Source organism: Nematostella vectensis, chromosome 13 (genome assembly GCF_932526225.1).
Source record: "Nematostella vectensis chromosome 13, jaNemVect1.1, whole genome shotgun sequence".
NCBI lineage: Eukaryota > Metazoa > Cnidaria > Anthozoa > Actiniaria > Edwardsiidae > Nematostella > Nematostella vectensis.
In genome coordinates this window covers 6,939,037-6,958,756 of record NC_064046.1, presented here as the reverse complement: position 1 = coordinate 6,958,756, position 19,720 = coordinate 6,939,037, and the positions used below count along the sequence as shown (strand labels likewise).

Here is a 19,720-nt window from a genome sequence, read left to right as displayed (position 1 = left end):
TACAAGCAGTTTCAATCTAAAATAACTGGAAGTAGTCCACGTGGCACCTTCATTAGAAAATATTCAGGTACCAAGACTTTTTCCCAGAACTCTGAAGTTGCTTTGATGATTTGCATCTGGATGCCACTTTCTGGATAGAATCTCTCAATTGATGGAGGTCCTTTTTGAGGGAAAAGAACAAAATCACAAAAATGACCTCCAGTTACCAGAAGCTGCAACTGAATCTGGAAATAATACCCATGGCTTCGCTTTAAATGGATTAATCCATCACTTTCAAGTTTGAAGCACTGACGCTGAAGGGTTTCCTTTGGAATTGTGCAGTCTTTCCAACCAGAAATTACTTCCTCAACTGTCCTTGTTTTCAATAGTTTTAGACATTTAATTTCCAAAATTCCTGCAGTACCAGACTCTTTATCTACAACAAGTCCGTCTGGGCTTGCACCAAGATGAGGATACATTTTGTTAATCCATAACCCAGTTTCTGTTACTGTGTTATCCGTAGCTTTAACATATGCATCTCGAGCTGCTGGTTCAGCATCAATCCCATACTTCATGTCTGCAGTACAGATGTTTTGCTTAAACCACAATCGTTCATATAGGAATTTGAAGCAGCGTTGTTTTGCTTCCACCTTGAATGCCAAGACTGCATTCCACAAGGAAACAAGGTAATGGCATTTTGAGGCAGTTACTCTTGGCCAGCGCTCTGCAAACCATGTTTCAGATTTGCTCTGATCCTCCGTACCAGGAACTTGGCAAGATGATTCATGCTCCCCACAAAGCTTATCACTTTGCTCCTGCAAATTTTCTTTAAACTTTCGCACAAGTAATCTCAAGATACTGAGGTCAGCATCTTCAAGATCAAAATCACTATATTTGATGGCAAGAACTGTTTCCCACATTGAGATTTCTCCCACACCTGCACTATAACTTTGCAAGTTGGTCACAAACGTATTTTGTAGTACCTCGTCAACCTTACCATGGTACTTTGCTGGCCTAGGGTCCCAATTATAAAGTTTTGTTTTCTTTGGTACTTCACTTGGCTTGTATTCTGCTTCATGTAAAGGCTTGGGGTTCTTCTGGCGCTTTTTTCCTCTATTCCATGAGCAAGGCTCAGATGTCTTTGGAACTTGCACCATATGGCCATGCTCCGAAGAGTAATCATTGATGAATAATAAGAGAGCATCAACATGAGCACATCTTCCCAAAGATCTGGCAATGCAATTGCAGCTTGCATGTTGAACAAACCCACTCCCTTTGCTAATCTTGACTTGCACAGACAGAGGGTACTCTTTCCTCATTGAGTGGTGGACATGGGCTCTGGCAAAGTAATCCTTTGAATTTCCATTGTCTTGAATATTCTCCACAAAACCGCTCTTTAATAAATTTCTGCCCTTTTTTAATGGCTTGGCAGTCGCAGTGCCACTGCTCTCTGTTCCTGATCCTTCACTATCACTCTTGTCCTCATCAGCAAGGTCAAGGAATTCATTCTGAAGAGATTCCACGAGATAGTGATACAGATGCCCATAGTTATACATGGCAGGAATATCCTGGGAAGGAAACATCTTCCAGTCAGTGCATAGAGCTTGACTTGATTCATCTTGCAATGCTCCTTGAGTGTTCAAATTCAGTTTCGAAGCTTTCATTGCATACCATTTTCCACCATCAACTTTCAGATCCACTTTTTTCTGTATCGATAAACAACCTTCTACCCTCTGAATCAGATCTCTTTTCTTGCCAGTTCTTTTCTCTCCGTGACACTCAAGCCATCGCTTCAATTCAATAACGCTACAGTCCACTGCTGGTTTTAAAAGTTTGGCACCAGGTACATCCTCTTCGGTCAAAATAATTTGGTTGCCCAAACTTGACATGACGGCCTAAAAATATCGATGGCCTAAAAAGCAGCAGTCCAGGTTTGCGCAAACAATCGCCGATTACTGTAGGTAATATTAACCAACAGTTCTATAAATATATGTACAATGTTCAGAACGATGTTTTAACAGAAACAGTTCCCGAATAATATAGCCGAATCAATAATCAAAGCAGGAAAGAAACGACAGAAACACCTATTAATAACATTCATTTTTTGGCAGCCAAGGCGATGTTTGTCCGCATTCCGATCCCGCGATGCTTTGCAGGGGGAATTGTGACGTATGTGGCGTGAAGCCCTATTGGCCATGAGCAGCCGTATTCAATGCAAATGAAGATGAAACAATCGACTTGATTCATTTGCATTGAGTCAAGAGACCATGATATAAGAGAAACCCGTGGCCCATGATGACGTCCACCAAAGCTATTTTTAGATTGCGCGAGCTTGTCAATCATAGCATCCATACATGGTTCGTCGCGCCATATTTGGTTATGGGCACCACGAGCTACTATAATTTCACACCAAATTTTTTACCTCTGCACTTCTTATACTTCGTTCGCTACCTGTTTTTATCCTTTTAGCTGCTCTTCAAGGCTCATGATCACAATGCTACTCATGGGGTGGTGTCCTGTTATCTGTTAAGTTATCTAATGTTCAGTTATATTAATGTTTTATAAATAATTGAACGGAAAGACGTCGGGGAGACGGTGAATTTGGAGTTCATTCAAGATGCATCGTGCGAAATCCTAAAAAGTTTTTTTTTTCTCTGCAATCCGGTGAGATAGAATACCTAGGCATTCTCAGAGTCTATGTCATGTATTTTTATACAAGAAGGCCTTCTTCTTATTTTTCTTTGATTTATAACATTTTTAGATTAACTCAAATGTTCAGAAATCATGTCACTCAAGAAACCCTTGTCACTGGAATAAGATTTACTTCATTATAAAGACTTGAAATCTTTTATTTGTAATATCGGTGTGAATATAATGGTATTAAGTTCTGGATGTATCTTTTTTATTAAAAGGGAATTGGAAGAGAATTATGTTTTGTAAACACAGATTTATGATTGATTGTTGTGTTATAATTTGCGAATAAGCAGTGAAAACTTTTAGGAAGTAAGTTGATCCCAGAGCCTAAAATCACGCACTTTATGCATTTCAATGTACCAGAAACGGTTGATTGGCTCCAGCGTACTCTATGGAAGATCATTTTTACAGCGTTCGTAAAAAAGGAAGGTATTTTCGGTCAAAAAGATTTCCGAAACATCCTTTGCCGGATCACATTGCTCAAGATGTGATCACGCGTAAGACTCATGTTGCTAGGAAACGTGAGCGTTAACCAATCAGAGACGTTTCTAAAAATAACTGCTTGTTCTAAAAATAGTTTTTACTGACGTCATCATTGGAACATACCCTAATACGGGGGATTAGTTCTCTTACATCATGGTCTCTTGATTGAGTACGGCTCATGGATAATACGATGTTTGAACTTAGCCTAAGAAAACTTTTATAAGAACTTTTAGCATGAGATTTCACAATTTTAAAGAACAAGCCGAGGCTCAGCAGCGAAATATTGTTTTGCTTGTGTGGTAAAATGCATAATTAAGTTGTGTTCATAATAACAACACTGGACAGTATTGCTATTCATCAATTGTGTGTATTGCTATTTATCATTTCTGTGATTGTCTTCTAATAATCCACTGGGGAATTATATTTTTCTATATCTATACACCGAATTTAAGAACACCCTTAAGAACATCTTCTGCCTTGAAATGGTCCAAAAATAAGAACTGCCCAGCCTCAACTGAAAATTAGACGTTATTATAAACAAAACAGTGTACACACAGAACATTATCAATCCTGCATTAATATGCGAAATCTTTAAGATTTGAGCCTGATATGAATGGTCAAAATTAACTAACATTGCTGCAATACACATGGACGAATGTATTAGCAGGCGTAAGAAACTCCATGTTTATCTAGAGACTCCGCTTCTCCTGCCCAGCTCTCGCTCGACCAGTGTACAAAACAAGATGGCTTCAATGACCCGAGTGATTTATCATTAACCCATGAACTACACTTTAGCGTATTACATTTTATTGCGAACGAATTCTATTCTTCTCTTTTGTGTTTTCATGACTATTACACTTTGACTATTACTCTTTGTTTCACGGGTAAATGAAAACCACTCTACTGGAATTTATAGATAGATGCCACGTAAAATAGCTTAGGGGTGAGTGTGAAATTAAACAGATTAATATAGATTTCGGCATTGCCTAAAAGCGGAGCTCCAAACGACCAAATATTCGCTTTATTTTCGCTCAATAATTTAAGAAATTTTTAATATTATATTTCTGTTTTTGACGATTTCAACGATTTCACAGACCACGCGCCCAACTTGTTAAACCCCCTTCCCTTCACATACACACATAACAAGTTTAGCTGTCATACGATGTTTCGGCGCCACCTGACCACTTCATTGCACCCCACTTGAAACATGCATAACACTTACTGAATTTAGTTGTCATTCGATGTTTCTCCAAACGACCAAATATTCGCTTTATTTTCGCTCAATAATTTAAGAAATTTTTAATATTATATTTCTGTTTTTGACGATTTCAACGATTTCACAGACCACGCGCCCAACTTGTTAAACCCCCTTTCCCCCAAATACACATTTTGAAGATAAATACTCCTCGACGACAACTCAATTTATTGACAAAGATGTTGAAGTCGTTCTGACAATGATAAGATAGATGACAATAAATCGTTTGAATAACATGAACGAGGTAATAAACAAAACACAGGAGACTCTTACGACTATAAATGAGTAAAAACTGGTGGATTAAACCCAGTGAAGCGGTGTATAGTTCGTGAAGTCAACTTTAGTCCGCCATCTTGTTTTCTCCACACGTCCCATAGTCCTGGGAACGAGAGTGGTCAGCGGTAATCTCTAAATCCCCCCCCCCCCTTCCAGTCCGGGAGGCTACGGGCGACCGTAGATGGGAGGACTTACGGCTCGTACCATTGACCAGTCTCAGGCTCGTAACGTTTTGGCGTTCGGCGTGCGCGGCATGGACGTGGGGAGTGCAGCTGCGGCTGCGGTGCCGCTGCCTTCTCCTGTTGCGGAGGGGACACTGAAGGCTCTTCGTTGGGAAGTGGTGCACACGCCGACTCGGCAGGGCTGTAGTGAGGGTGGCGGGCGGAGGCTGCGGGACCCACTGGATCAGAGTCCGCGAAGGGAGACTTTTCTGGTGATCCCAACTCAGATGGCGAGGGCGTCGTCGTAGGTGTCCTTTGTGGGGACAGGGCTGGGGGGCGTTGAGACCGTTGTCGCTGCTCTGATGTGTGACAAGGTTGGTGTGGAGGTGTTGCTACCGCGGGCGGTGGCTTGATGTCTGGAGAGGCTGGAGTGTAAGCCCGTAGAAATCGACGATTGCGTAGGGTTAGGCGTCCGGACCCGTCAACCTTGACACGGTACTGGTCGTGGCCTGGAGACTCAACTACAACTTCCGACCTGTCCCACTTGTTAGGGTTTCTTCCTTGCTGGTTCTGGAGGAAGACCCTCTCGCCGACGGCAAGCGGTCTGAGTGGGCGCGAATGTTCTTTCAGTGTCTCAGCAGTACGCGTGATACGGGAGCGGAGGGCGCCTCGCGCCAGAGTGGTCTGACGTGAGGGTTGCAGGGGTGGATCAAGGTTTTTGAGTGAGTAGTTTCCACCGAAACACCAACAATAGGGGTGTTTGAGGGGAATGCTCCCCAAAAATGTTTTGAAATTTCAAGCTCTGTAAATGCCATTTTCTGCATTTTCAGAAAAGTTAATTACCCCAAAAAGAACAAAAAAACATGCTATCATAAAGGCAAAAAAAGTTTTATTTTGTTGAAGGTGGTTCATGGAACACCTTGCTCTACAAAAAAATATCTGGTATCCAAACCGGTGCCACTGGTCTATGTCCAATATAGCTGCCTACTAACTGTCTTTGAGCAGGAGAAGGAAAAATGGTACTTATAGATCGCAAGCCTGTGGTTGGTCCTTGGTCCAGGAGTTTTCAAGATAATAAGAAAAAAAAATCCAATATTAATATCATATGTCATATACAAAAGATATGTAAAAATTATAGACAATATAATTTGAATAAAAACTCCCCTTTTTCATCCTTGGGGACTGCAGTAACTGGAGCTCTGGAGAAAAATCCAACATTGTTACCATAGTTTAAAAGAGAGAAGTAGTGAATGATTATAAAAAGAATATAATTTGAAAAAAACTCCCCTTTTTCATCCTTGGGAACTGCAGCCACTGGAGCTATGGAGAAAAATACAACATTAATATCAAGTTATAAAAATGAGAAGTACTAAATGATTATAAAATATATATATAATTTGAAAAATACTCCCCTTTTTTATCCTTTGAAACTGCAGCTTCTGGAGCCCAGGGAAATGTTTGTAAACCATTTGAGCTTAACATGAAATCCCAGTGTCAATAGAAAAATTAAAGTCATCACTAAATAAAAAAAACATCTAGAAATGACTTTTTAAGAAAGTTATACAGGCACCAGTTTGAGTTTCTGTAGCTGTTCTCCATCAGTTTAAGGGTAAGACCCAGATGGAACATAACTCACAAGCCCTCTAGAAACAGATGGTGCAAAAATTTAAGTTAATATGTTTGCCATTCTCATTCTCCTAGGGTGCAATTGAGCAAATAAATCTATTATTCTGTCCAGGTATGAATCCATGTCTTTGTGGGTATACATTCAATCTGTCCTCCTCAGTCATTGTGCTTCTCAAATAGGTTTTAAGATTTCGAAGGGATGAAATGGATCTCTCACAAGGAGCAGATGAAATTGGAAGTGTGATCAGGATCTTTAACATGAAATAAATATTGACATATGCATCTTTTTAATATCCTCCAGTGTAGCCTGAAGAGTGTCTGGAATCACTTCTCCTCTGTTATCCCTCCCCTTCCATAATCTCTCTCATAATAAAAGCTCTGCCTGTAAACCTATATAATTTGGCATGTCCTGTCTGTAATAGTTACAAAATTCTAAAACATTAGGCTTCCAGTCATCAGTAGCAATCAAAACAGAGGGTATGATCGAAATACCTTTGTAGCAGATAAATACATCATCCTTGAATCTAGAATCGAGCTGCTCGAGTACATGGTCTAGGAAAACTCTGGTCAGATTTATCTTGTAATAGTCTTCAGGATTTGAAGCAGGAGCATTGGGTCTATGTGTCTGTCTCTGAGCTACCCTTGGCATATCTGGCTGTACATCTACTTGTCTTGCGATAGTCATTGCATCCTGGTACAGTTCATGGTGTGTGGCATCAATGTCATTGCTCATTTCAGTGAGAACTGATATCAGAAGAGCAAGTTCTTCTTTAGCTTTCAGGATATCCATAGCTTTACTTTGCAGCTTCACTGTAAGTGGCTTATTTAGTGCCAAAATATGTCTGACAATAACAATAGCAACAATAAAGGAAAAGTTGATAGCATTAAGTAATGATTAGGCATCTTGTCTGCTGGTAGGATTCCAGTTGGTATTTTCATGCTTGTGTCTGTTCATTGAGATATCTTCTAGTGTAGCTGTGACTGGATGGAGAAGCTCAACTATTCGGTCCATAGCATCTATCCTTTCAATCCATCGGGTGCGGCATACATTAATTAAAGCAGTGTGGTTTTTTTTTTGCAAAAGTTCTATGATCTTGAATTCTAAATGTTCTTGTCGCTTGGGAGAGTTGTCAAAAAATTCAAAAAGCTTTCGCACAACATCCATCATGTTTCTGACATTTGGCAGGTATTGGCAATACACAAATCCAGCTGGTGATTCATGCAATGGACAAAAATTGCCTTCTCATGTTCTGCTCTGATTAACGATGAGGCTCCATTAAGTCGTCCAGCCATATTGCCAGCGCCATCATAACATTGGCCACGACAGTCTTCCATCATCAACCCTAAGGGTACTACAGCTGCAGTTATAAAGTCTTTGATGGCCTCTCCTGTTGTTCCCTCCTTACAAATATAAAATCCAATAAATTCTTCTTTGATGTTTTTGGTTGAGTCGAGAAATCTAATCACAACAGAAAGATTTTCTTTGTTTGCTATATCAGCCGCTTCATCTGCCAGTACAGAAAAATATTTACTATCTTTTTGGTTTGGATCGGGTATTCGTACCAAGACGTAGGGGCCTAAAGTGGTGTGGTAGTGAGGTGGGTGTAATCGTATGGTATGGTGATGTTGGAGGGTGATGGTGAGGGATGGCTAGTAAGGTAATGTGGAGTGGAGATGGTAGTAATGTAATTACGGTGGGGAGGTGGATAGGTTAGACTAGTAGGTGGTGGAGGGTGGTGAAACGATAAAGTGGGACTATAGAATAGGTTGTGGTAGTGTGTGGTGGGTAGGTGAAAAAGAAAAAATTAGTAATAATATGGTGTGGTATGGAGATGGCTAATGGCTGTGTTGGTGGGGGAAAATTGGTATGGTGTATAGGTAAGAGTGGTGGTGGGGGAGATGTGGAGTAGGTGTAGTTGTGGGAACTATTAGGTATGAAATAGTATATCATGACCATTACTATGACAATATGGAGTATGAATCTAATGCCTAAATGATGTAAAAAATGAACAGGAAATATGTCCAAAAGGTGTACAAAAAACCACCAAAAATAATAGAATAGTTTCTATTACAGCGAAAGTAATTGTAAAATAAATTGTAGTGCAGAAATATTATAAGAAATAATATTATGAGACTAAAGAAAACAAAGAAAACTAACTTTTCAGGGTAAAGAATAGAACGGAAGTGACGTAGCACTTATGCATATTCGGTAAGTTAATTATGCGACCAAATTTAGAAAGAACGAACGCTTTGACACAAGCCGATGCGTTACCATGAAAGAGATAAGTACACGTAAATGATGCGAATGTTTTGGTTTGGATCGGGTATTCGTACCAAGACGTAGGGGCCTAAAGTAGTGTGGTAGTGAGGTGGGTGTAATCGTATGGTATGGTGATGCTGGAGGGTGATGGTGAGGGATGGCTAGTAAGGTGATGTGGAGTGGAGATGGTAGTGAGGTAATTACGGTGGGGAGGTGGATAGGTTGGACTAGTAGGTGGTGGAGGGTGGTGGAAAGATAAAGTGGGACTAGGATAGGTTGTGGTAGTGTGTGGTGGGTAGGTGAAAAAGAAAAAATTAGTACTAATATGGTGTGGTATGGAGATGGCTAATGGCTGTGTTGGTGGGGGAAAAAATTGGTATGGTGTATAGGTAAGAGTGGTGGTGAGGGAGATGTGGAGTAGGTGTAGTTGTGGGAACTATTAGGTATGAAATAGTATATCATGATCGTTACTATGACGATATGGAATATGAATATAATGCCTAAATGATGTAAAAAATGAACAGGAAATATGTACAAAAGGTGTCGAAAAATCCACCAAAAATGATAGAATAGTTTCTGTTAAAGCGAAAGTAATTGTAAAATAAATTGTAGCGCAGAAATATTATAAGAAATAATATAATGAGACTAAAGAAAACAAAGAAAACTAACTTTTATGGGTTAAGAATAGAACGGAAGTGACGTAGCACTTATGCATATACGGTAAGTGAATTATGCGACCAAATTTAGAACGAACGAACGCTTTGACACAAGCCGATGCGTTACTATGAAATAGATAAGTTCAGGTGAATGATGCGAATTTGCACGGAAAATATGTGTATTGATGGAGTTACATGAGAGACAAAGGGTTCTAACAGCGATGGCAAAAGGTTAGAGTGTAGAATGATGCCGCACGTGTTATAGGAACGGAGATAATTGCTTGTTTAAACTCGAGTGACCTCGTGCCTGACCCGATGAGTGAACTGTTAGTAAAGCAAAAACTATGCGGCAAATTGTATTATTTTGAACATTTTGTGGATATCATACTTCTACTCCTCTCTCTGTGAGCGTTGTGACTCATATGAAATATGAATCTGCGCATGCGCAGTATGTCTTAAGGGGCCTTAAGGGGCCAACGAGGATTTTTTTTGATCAAAAAATCACACTTCCAAAACGTTTCCAAAGAGTTTCTGGCCGAATTCTGAGTAGAATGCTGCGCATGTCGTCAACTGGGACATATTTCAGAATTGTGCATGGCAGCATCACACGGTAGCATCACATCGTAACATCACAGCATCACACGGTAAGCAGAAACTAGCTTGGAGTTGTGTATAAGAACAAAATCATTCTCCAGAAAAGAATGTAAAACGGATCTAACAGATCTCCCCCATTCATAATGAGGTCGTATGTGTTATAGGAACGGAGACAATTGTTTGTCAAAACTCGAGTTGCCTCGTGCCTGATTCGATGAATAAACCGTAAGTGAAGCAATTAACAAAGCGGAAACCAGCTTAAAGTTGTGTATCGGAACAAAATCATTCTACAGGAAAGAATGTAAATCAAATCTTAAATGATTTAATAAACGGAGAAGTTATTGTGTAAGGTTATGTTCGGGTGGTTAAGATTATGGGTTATGAGACTACGGGTTAAGGTTGTTATGAGAGATGGGGTTGATAATAAAACGACATGAGAGTTATGAATAAAGGGTTTTTTTTTGTTTAGTAGAGAAGGTGGTTAGTAAATATGGTATTATTTGGGGATTAAAACAGTTAAAATCGGAAGCTTGTTGCTAGTGTTGTGTAGCGGATGTGAAGAGGTCGGCGGCATTAATAAAATCTGATAAAGGGGGATAATGTGAGTGTGAACAGAATGATAAGCAGGGATATTGTGAAAAGACTGTGTAGTGTTTATGGGAAAGTGTGTTGTGTGTAGGGTGGGAAAGTAATGTGTAGGATAAGAGAAAGAAAAGTGTTTGGATTGTAGGGAGGAAATGGTGAGCGGTAATAGGGGGGGGGTTAGGTATGCGTGGAGGTATGTATCTAATGAAGTGTGTAAATGGTATAACTGACAGGCGAAATTAAACAACAACAGAGACCGAATGAGTGTTGCGGAAACGCCGAGAAAAGATAAAAAATTCTGTAGCGGTGAAAGGGTGTATTGCGGACAATGGAAATTGATGCTAGTAGAACGGCGAGAAGAAGATGAAGTAGGGGCGCGGGAGGCGACAAAGGGAGCGTGGTGAGAGTGGAGATGACGCTGAAACGTTAACAAGACAGGAAGGATAGTTTTCCCCAGATGAAGCGATAATCGGTGGTAAGAGATAAGGGGAAAAGGCAAAGGCACGGAGAAAACAACCGGCATGTATATGTAAAATGGGCATAACAAAATAAACCAATAAGACAAAAGTGTGTAGGTCATTTCAAAGAGCTCTGCGAAATGTAGAACTAAAGGCATATAACGCCAACCAAGACTTCTCTTCAGGGGGCGAGGTCTATTGGTTGGTCATATACGAACCTAGAGATGAAAGCGGGGGGACTTAGGGGAAAGCTAGGGGAAAACCGGCGATGATGGTGGGAGTAAAAGGGGAAAAAACTAGGGAGATGATTCGTATATGAAACGTGTTTCGAATGATAAGGCCCTCATCACCCGCCCCTACACGCTCGTTAGTAATGCCTCTAGTGTAGCGTGGTGCATGCAATGGCCAAACCTGTGTAGCGGCTGGCTCCGGCTGAGTGCATGGCTTGGTCTGAAAAGTAAAAGGTAGCGCGCCGGGGAATGAGGTAAAGAGAAAAAAGTGGATAGAGGCTAAGATAGGAGGGGGAAGTGTGTAGTGGACAAAATGGTGCATGTGATGGTCCTGGTTAGTGGCTGTATGTGGTGGACTAAATGATAAATATGTGTGGGAACTTATGCATGTAGCTGGAAGGGGAGAGAATACGGATGTCGTGATGTGGTGTGTAGTATATAGGATGTGTGGAAAGGAGGGTGTACATACCCGAGATGTGTATTGGCGGAGCTTAGATTGCGTGTCTTGGAGGTATTCCGTATGCAGCGAAGTGGGGGGTTATGAGGGGATTGCGCTCGTGGTTATACGAGTATTAGATGAAAATAGATATCGCTGTTTCCGGTTCCGGTTATTGTACATCCGGGTATTTATTAACTAGGTTGCGGTTTGGTTTACAAAATTGGTAAAATATGGCGGATGAATACAATGAATGGCTATATTGTTGTACGGGAATATTTTTGAAGTTTTGGTTTTAATCTGGTATTCGTACCGAGGCGTCGGGGCTTAACTGTGGCTGTGTGGGGTGATAAAATGTGTGGTATTGGACGTTGGTGTGTTGGTTAAAGTGTGTACGTGTGGCTATTTTATATGGTGTATTGCATTGAGGGCTGTAAGGGTCGGAGTAGTGGCTATGTATGAGAGGTGGAAATAGGCTAGCAGTGAGATGTTAGGGGAGAACTGTGTGTATGTAGGGTGTGTTGTTGGAGGGAGCGCTGGTTGTAGGATTAGTTGCTGCTGTAGGGTGTGGTTGGTTTGGTGTGTTGTAGCGTGAGTCGTGTTGTGGCCATGGGGGGGAGGGGTGTGTGGTTTTTGGTGTTGGCAGGGGTATGGCTTGTGTAGGGTGTGTTAGGTATGTATATTTAACTGAGAGTGTAGGAAAGTGTAAGGGGGGAGGTAGTGTGTGTGTCGGTGTGTGGGGCTTAGGTGGGTGTTGGTGTTGTGTTGGGGCTTGGAATAATCGTGGTGGGTTGTATGATGGTGTGGTATGGGTAAAGTGGGTATGGGGCTGTTTGTGGGGTGAGGGATGAGGGGGTGCTTGTTGTGAGGTAGGTGGGTGGTTGGGTGTGGGTGATGTGAGTAGGGGGGTACTTGGGTGGTTAGCTAGGTATGAGGAGGGGAGAGAAAGGGGGTTGTGACATGTATAGAGCTGGGTGGTAGTAGTGGGTAGGTATGTTGTGTGGTAAGGATAGAATAAGATTTAATTTGTGAGAGGGATGTGGGTGAGGGGACGGGGTGGGGAAAGAAGTGGTGTGTGGGGGATTTGGGGGACGCCTCGGGATCACTTAATGTGATACAGCACTTTCCCAGTATGGTAATCATAGTTTTGGTTTTAATCTGGTATTCGTACCGAGGCGTCGGGGCTTAACTGTGGCTGTGTGGGGTGATAAAATGTGTGGTAATGGACGTTGGTGTGTGGGTTAAAGTGTGTACGTGTGGCTATTTTATATGGTGTATTGCATTGAGGGCTGTAAGGGTCGGAGTAGTGGCTATGTATGAGAGGTGGAAATAGGCTAGCAGTGAGATGTTAGGGGAGAACTGTGTGTTTGACCTTCGGAGGAAGGTGATAATTACATGTTGATAACTTCTTGTGATAACATATTGTTCAATCTTGTGGAGTGTAATTTGAGCTTGTAGACAATTAAATGGAATTACAAGGCTGGTGATAGGAATAAAACATGAAGGCGTGCAGATACGGTATAAAAGAAAGAAATGGATGGCTTTGGATTTAATTTGGTATTCGTACCGAGGCGTCGGGGCTTAACTGTGGCTGTGTGGGGTGATACAATGTGTGGTAATGGACGTTGGTGTGTGGGTTAAAGTGTGTACGTGTGGCTATTTTATATGGTGTATTGCATTGAGGGCTGTAAGGGTCGGAGTAGTGGCTATGTATGAGAGGTGGAAATAGGCTAGCAGTGAGATGTTAGGGGAGAACTGTGTGTTTGACCTTCAGAGGAAGGTGATACTTACATTTTGATAACTTCTTGTGATAACATATTGTTCAATCTTGTGGAGTGTAATTTGAGCTTGTAGACAATTAAATGGAATTACAAGGCTGGTGATAGGAATAAAATATGAAGGCGTGCAGATACGGTATAAAAGAAAGAAATGGATGGCAAATAGGAGATAATCAAAAATGGTTTTGAGTGAGTTCCAACACAATGAAAAACTTTCCAGCCAATCGCGCGAGGTTTTGAGTGTGTTCCAGTGCTAACTATAATAATACCTCACTCACCCCTTGCTTGCAAATTGGTGACAATATTTTCCGATCTTATCCGACGGATTTCCGAAGGTTCCCGAAAAGTGATCGAAGCTCAAATCCAAAGCTCGTGATCCAGGGCGCTCCGTGAAGTCGCATAAGAATAATAACGACGATAAGGCATCTTTTTACGTGTTTAATTTAATTAAAAAGCAAAAATACAGAAGATTGAATGATTTCCACAGACAAGCCAATAGTTTCTAGGGATATCGGAGTATTTTTAAAAAAGCCATTTAAGTTCAAAATAACTTGGTCTGGAAAACTTTGAGTGTGTTCCGGAACTCACGTAAACTACCCTGGATCCAACCCTGGTTGGAGAACTTCTCTAGTCTGTTGACGAAAGAGAGTGTGTCCCTCAGGGGGCGACCGAAGATAATCTGAGCGGGCGAGACGTTGCAGTCTGGGTCAGGTGTGTTGCGTAGCTGCAGCATAGCGCGTAGGAAGCGGTCATGGTGGAGGCTACCCGTCGGACCAGTGTTTGACATAAGGAGGCGCTTGGCCGTTTTAACGGCCACCTCTGCCCGTCCGTTAGACTGGGGGAAGTGCGTGGATAACACACGGTGGCGTACGCCCCATGTAGATTATTGTGCGAGCACGTTGCTCCATTGACGAGGTGCCTTGGTGGGCTACGTAGAGGTGCTGAAGAACACGGGGACGGAGAGAGGTGGGGACTATGACGCGATCCTGGTACAAGAGGACCCCTTCATGTGCATAGATAGAATCACGGATGGGCCCAAAGGGTGCGAGATCAGGATCGCGGCTGTCAGCAGTTGTCGTTCCGTGTTCAATCTGTTGAAGGAGGTTGCTAAGCGACGTGTCAGAGGCTGTTTCTTGTGCGAGGAGGGGCCATGATATGGTACTGATGTCCTGAGTGTCGTCGCAAATGGATGCCATGTGTGCTGCTTCTACCATGTCGGGGGTGCTCGGCGATCCCGTTGAGGAGTGACAGTCAGGGTCTGTGGGTGACGGGTGTCGAGATGCTGCGTCAGCTGCAAGGTTACTTGTCCCAGGCAGATGTTTGATGTCGAAACGCCACTGGAGGGTACGCTGTTTTAGGCGGAACAGACGTGTGTTGGTGATCTCGTCAAGGATGTGGTCACCGAATATCTTCACGAGCGGCTTATGGTCGGTGACGACGAGGAGATTGTCGCAGCCTTGTGTGAAGTACTTGGTTTGTTCTAATCCCCAAGCTACGGCTAAGGCCCCTCCCTCGATTGCTGCGTAGCGCTGTTCAGCCGAGAGTAGGGAGCGCGAGCCGGCCAGGGTGATACGCCATCCCCCAGGGCAGCAGTCGGGGACGTCAGAAGGGCATTCACAATGCTGCTGCAGCAGGAAGTAACCGATGCCACGTTGCGACCAGTCGGGGCGTAGACAAGTGCGTCGCTGCATGTCAAAGATCTCCACGCCTTGGCGTATGGCCTGGATAATGGCCGCTTTTGACGCCTGAAATGCCTCTTCCAATTGGGATGACCAGGAGAACTTGCAGCGCGGGCTCAGGAAAGGCTTAAATGGCGCCATGATGTCGCGTAGCTGTGCATAGTTCGACACTTGGTTTACGAGGCCGAACCAGCTTCGGATGTTAGTCGTAGAGATCGGAGTAGGGAAGTCCCGGATGGCATCCAAGTATTTGGGGAGGGGCTCGATGGTGGATTTCCAGACGCGGAAGCCCGCAAAGTCCGGGTTAAGCACGATGCCGGCTTCACCAACGCGGGTGAGGAAGTCGATGGTCCTCCACCAATGCTGTTCCAGATCGGAGTCGTAGTGTATTGTGTCGTCGACACAACGTTCCTTGCGCTCAAAGCCCGATAGAACGGCGTCGAAGCGGCGATTATATCCATCTCCCGATAAGAGGAAGCCTTGAGGCGCCCTAGTATAACGCCAGCGCCCAAATGGTGTGATGAAGGTCGTGAGGGGTCGATCTGCTTCGCGGAGGGGAACACTGTGGTAGCCGTTCCAGGCATCTGTCACGGTCATCCAGGTGTCCACCGGGACGCGTCGCGCGAGGTGGAACGGAGACTCCATGGCGAATGTCTCCCGTTGGCAAAATTTATTGAGTGGCGAGAGGTCGACCGTGCGTCGTGGCGATCCATTCTGCTTCCGTGTGATCACCATGCGGTGACACCATGTCACGGGTTCGCCATATGGAACGCGTTCAATCACGCCCAGGGCTTCGTCACGTAGGAGGTCGTCGTATACCTGTTGCTGCCAATGAAGGGGGATATTGGCGGGAGTGTGGCATGCCTTCGGGGTTGCGGTAGGGTCCACGTGGATCTCGACTGGCGGCCCCTTCATGCAGGGTAGCGCGTGGTGGGGGCAGGTGTTAAATGTGGAGGAGGCATATCGCTCCAGCAGCCAGGCCCGCATCTTTACGTTGTTCTCTGGTGTGCATCCGAATGGCAGCTTTGGAGGGCGTGGGGGGGCGGCGATACGCTGGGGGCACGAGCATGTGCCCGCTGTGTTGTCGGGTTGGCTGCAGCCCTCGTTGACCGCTCGCGTGGAGTTGACTGACAGGGGTCTGTGCGGGGTGGCTGAGTCATCGGTGTGCTCGTCGCTTGGGTTCTTTAGGGGCTCGGCGGAGGGAAAGCCATGTGATAAGATGCCCAGGTTAAGCATGGACTCGTACGATAAGTACATGGCTTGGACGCTGCCGCTTACGTATACCATTGAGCGGCAAGACACTGCTTCACCGTCACGAGTGATCGTCGACAGTCGGGCGAAGAACGCTCCATCGATGGCGATTGGCGAGCGGTTGGCAGCGGTGAGGTCAAGGCGTACAGGGAAGAGGTCCTCCAGCGAGAAGCCACATGCCAGGAATTCTGCGAGAGACCACAGGTCAGATTGTGCGCCAGTGTCCGCTATGGCCGAGACCTCAGCTTGGAGAGACGAATTGCGTGCAGATTGGCTATGTTTGGTTGTGGTTTGCTTATCGAGCGACACGGTGATCGGGACGGTTGGGTGTGCGCGGAGGCGTGCTCGTTTCCACTCGCTTTTGGTGAAGACATGGTGATCAAGCGTGACAGCGGTAGGCTTGTGCACAGTGCCATGGGTGGTGGGCGTGTGTTGTGTGGGAGCGTTGGCTTCTTTGTCGTGGAGCGCTGCAATCTGAGATATCGGCTCTGACTCCACTGTCTGGACTGCAGGCTTTTGGGCATGGGGTGGTTGTTGTGGCCGGTGGCGGCGACGGCGGGATCGGTGGCACGTGATGCACGTCTGGTGTGGCTTGCTGTTTCAGCCCCTGGTCCCTTCCGAAAATACGTGGAACAGAGCTTGATATATGTTTCGGCGTCAGGGTAGTTTTAGTTTTAGTGACGTCATCGATGACGTCACCTGACCATCTCATTGCACCCCACTTGAAACATACATAACACCTACCGAAATTAGTTGTCATACGATGTTTCTTAAATGAAATATAGATATTTTTTTATTTCGATGACGTCAGCATATTTTTGCTTCTAGTGACGTCATTGATGACGTCAAAATCAAGTGACTATATTGGTGCACCCAACTTGACACCATCATTACACATACCAAGATTGCTTGTCATATGATGTTTTGTTCATGAGATATGAATATTTTTGTTCTTAATGAAATCGGAATAGTTTTACTTTGAGTGACATCATCGAAGACGTCACAAATCACAAGAACATATTTTTGCAACCACCTTGACACAAGCATGACACCTGCTAAGTTTGGTTGTAAAACAATGTTTCTTACAAGAGATATGAATGTTTTTGTTTTTAATCACGTTTTTTGACGTCACACAGCACGTGAACATTTTGTTACATCCCCCTTGACACCTACATGACACCTAGCGAGTTTGGTTGCTATCGATGTTTCCTTCGTTAAAAGTAACTATATTTATTTTGATGACGTCAGCATATTTTTGCTTCAAGTGACGTCATCGATGACGTCGTGATAACGTGACTATATTGATGCACCATCTTGCCCCCTTAGCACATACATGACACATACCAAGTTTGGTTGTCATATGATATTTCGTTTAGAAGATATGAATATAGATATAACATCGTCATAATTTTGCTTGACGTCATCGATGACGTCACGCGTCACGTGACCATATCTTGGCACCGCCCTTGACACCAACACCACACCTTCCGAGTTTGGTTGTGAAACAATGTTTCTTTTAAGATATATGAATATTTTTGCTTGTTATGACGTTTTTTGCTTCAAGTGACGTCATCGATGACGTCACACAGCAACTGACGATATTGTTGCACCCCCCTTGACACATACATGACACCATCCGAGTTTGGTTACCATATGATGTTTCCTTCGTAAAATGTTTTAATGACGGAAGCATATTTTTGCTTCTTGTGACGTCATCGATAACGTCACAAATCACATGACCACATTTTTGCACCTCTCTTGACACATACATAACACCTAATAAGTTTGGTTATCATAGGATGCTGCTGGGTACGGACGGACGGAAATCTGAGAAACATGACCAAAATATGACAAATTCACTACTTTTTAGTTTTTGGGAAACCTATGTGTGAAAATACGGTTGCCATGGTAAGATGGAGCCTCTCCTCGACATATCAATGGCATCAAAACGTCCGCAGATAGATTTTAGGAAAAGTCACCAAGTTTTAGCCTCTTAGCTGATATATTTCAGAAGTTATAGCAATTTCCCGGAGGGGCTGCTTAAAGAGCCCTTTCCCCCCTTTCAGTCTGAATAGGGGTATACAACTTATGGGGGTATTGGGCTCCGCTCACGCGGCGCTTCGCGTGGGAGCTCCGCTATAAACCTAAAATATACAGTAAAAACCAACCTTCCGGATTAACATTTACACAGCATTCATTATAATGCTGAGTTTTATTTGAAAATAGTTAACCTACCGATAAAAACAAATTTCCTATCCCCCGAAAATCCAAGGCAAAATCTGTGCCTTATATCGGAATTACCTCAGTTTCCTGCATTTCTGTTTTTATTAAAATCCTCTTTAACACAAGAACAGACAACCCTAAAAACCAAAAGAGACAGACATATCCGGGGATGAATCGATAATATAACCGAGTCTTATCTGATGTCTCCTTTCATCTTTGTATGGTGAGCTCAAACGCCGACGAAGGTGAAGAGAAAAATAAAAATAGAAAAAAAAGGAAATTACTTTTAATATGTGGATGCGTCAACCTTCACTATAATTACATAGCCAAAATAGCTTTAAATATTCACAGATTGTGGAATGTTTATATCTGTCCCCTAAATAAAAGAAGAACATTTATACAAAAAGGCTCCCGAATTTGTCTTATCTCTGTTGATCTGAAATTGCCGTTGAAATGTTCTGTCTACAGGGAAATACTTTTATACGTAGGAGCTGAAATAAACTGCGAAAATACTTTTTCTGTAGTAGGAATTTTGTTTTACTGATCTCAAGCTAATGGTCTGTACTTTTTAACATACTAGATTATTATTTTCCTCTCTATTGCTTGAAATTTGCTGGCGTAAAAAAGCTGCCAAACTAGTGCAGCATGGGAAGGGTTCTGCAAATGCCGCATCATAGCCTGCAAATGGCGTACGTGCAACACCTCGCGTCTGATGAAGACTTGTGTGCGTAGCTCGTCCTTATCGTACCTTCGCTGTGATCGCTGATTAACAAACAAAAGATGGCGAAGGGCTGTTCCGTTTTCACTCTACGACCTCGTGTATCGTATTTGCACAATGTATGAAAAAACAGTATAAATAGAAAAATGCACGTCATTTTGTTTTAAATACCTTTTAAAATAATACGAAAATAGATTCATATACGATTTTCACGAATTAAAGCAAGTTTAGAACTGGAGTTAAATAAATGAGAGGCAACGTGTAAACTAATGAAAGTGAAAAGTTATAATTATTGCCTTCAATGAAAGGTTTCACACATAGTAAGGAAATTAATTTATGTGTTATTACAATTACAAGATATTTAAGAATCATGTAAAA

At 43.1% G+C, this 19,720-nt stretch overlaps 2 protein-coding genes and 1 long non-coding RNA gene across 3 annotated transcripts; all 3 read right to left on the bottom strand.

Annotated features, from left to right (window-relative positions):
• Positions 1-11: 11 nt before the first annotated feature.
• LOC5510867 lies at positions 12-2,201 on the bottom strand. The gene has a single exon (XM_001631269.3). The coding sequence runs from the start codon at positions 1,866-1,868 to the stop codon at positions 12-14; it is 1,857 nt and encodes a 618-aa protein (XP_001631319.2). The 5' UTR covers positions 1,869-2,201.
• A 3,519-nt stretch (positions 2,202-5,720) lies between these two features.
• LOC125559008 (52 kDa repressor of the inhibitor of the protein kinase-like) lies at positions 5,721-7,994 on the bottom strand. The gene is made up of 2 exons (XM_048720686.1): positions 6,967-7,994; positions 5,721-6,047 (listed from the first exon to the last, which is right to left on the bottom strand). Exons 1-2 carry the CDS (start codon positions 7,262-7,264, stop codon positions 5,950-5,952), a joined length of 396 nt encoding a protein of 131 aa, XP_048576643.1. The 5' UTR covers positions 7,265-7,994; the 3' UTR covers positions 5,721-5,949.
• A 4,121-nt stretch (positions 7,995-12,115) lies between these two features.
• LOC125559009 lies at positions 12,116-13,678 on the bottom strand. The gene is made up of 2 exons (XR_007306253.1): positions 13,496-13,678; positions 12,116-13,461 (listed from the first exon to the last, which is right to left on the bottom strand). It is a non-coding gene; the product is annotated as an uncharacterized LOC125559009 (long non-coding RNA).
• Positions 13,679-19,720: the final 6,042 nt, after the last annotated feature.

Bases quoted from the DNA above. Each gene is read 5' to 3' on its own strand.
- LOC5510867 (XM_001631269.3), bottom strand. From the start codon at position 1,868: ATGTCAAGTTTGGGCAACCAAATTATTTTGACCGAAGAGGATGTACCT.
- LOC125559008 (XM_048720686.1), bottom strand. From the start codon at position 7,264: ATGGATATCCTGAAAGCTAAAGAAGAACTTGCTCTTCTGATATCAGTT. The intron at 6,048-6,966 runs GTATTTCGATCA...ATTTTTCTCCAG, and splicing joins TGTATTTATCTGCTACAAAG to AGCTCCAGTTACTGCAGTCC.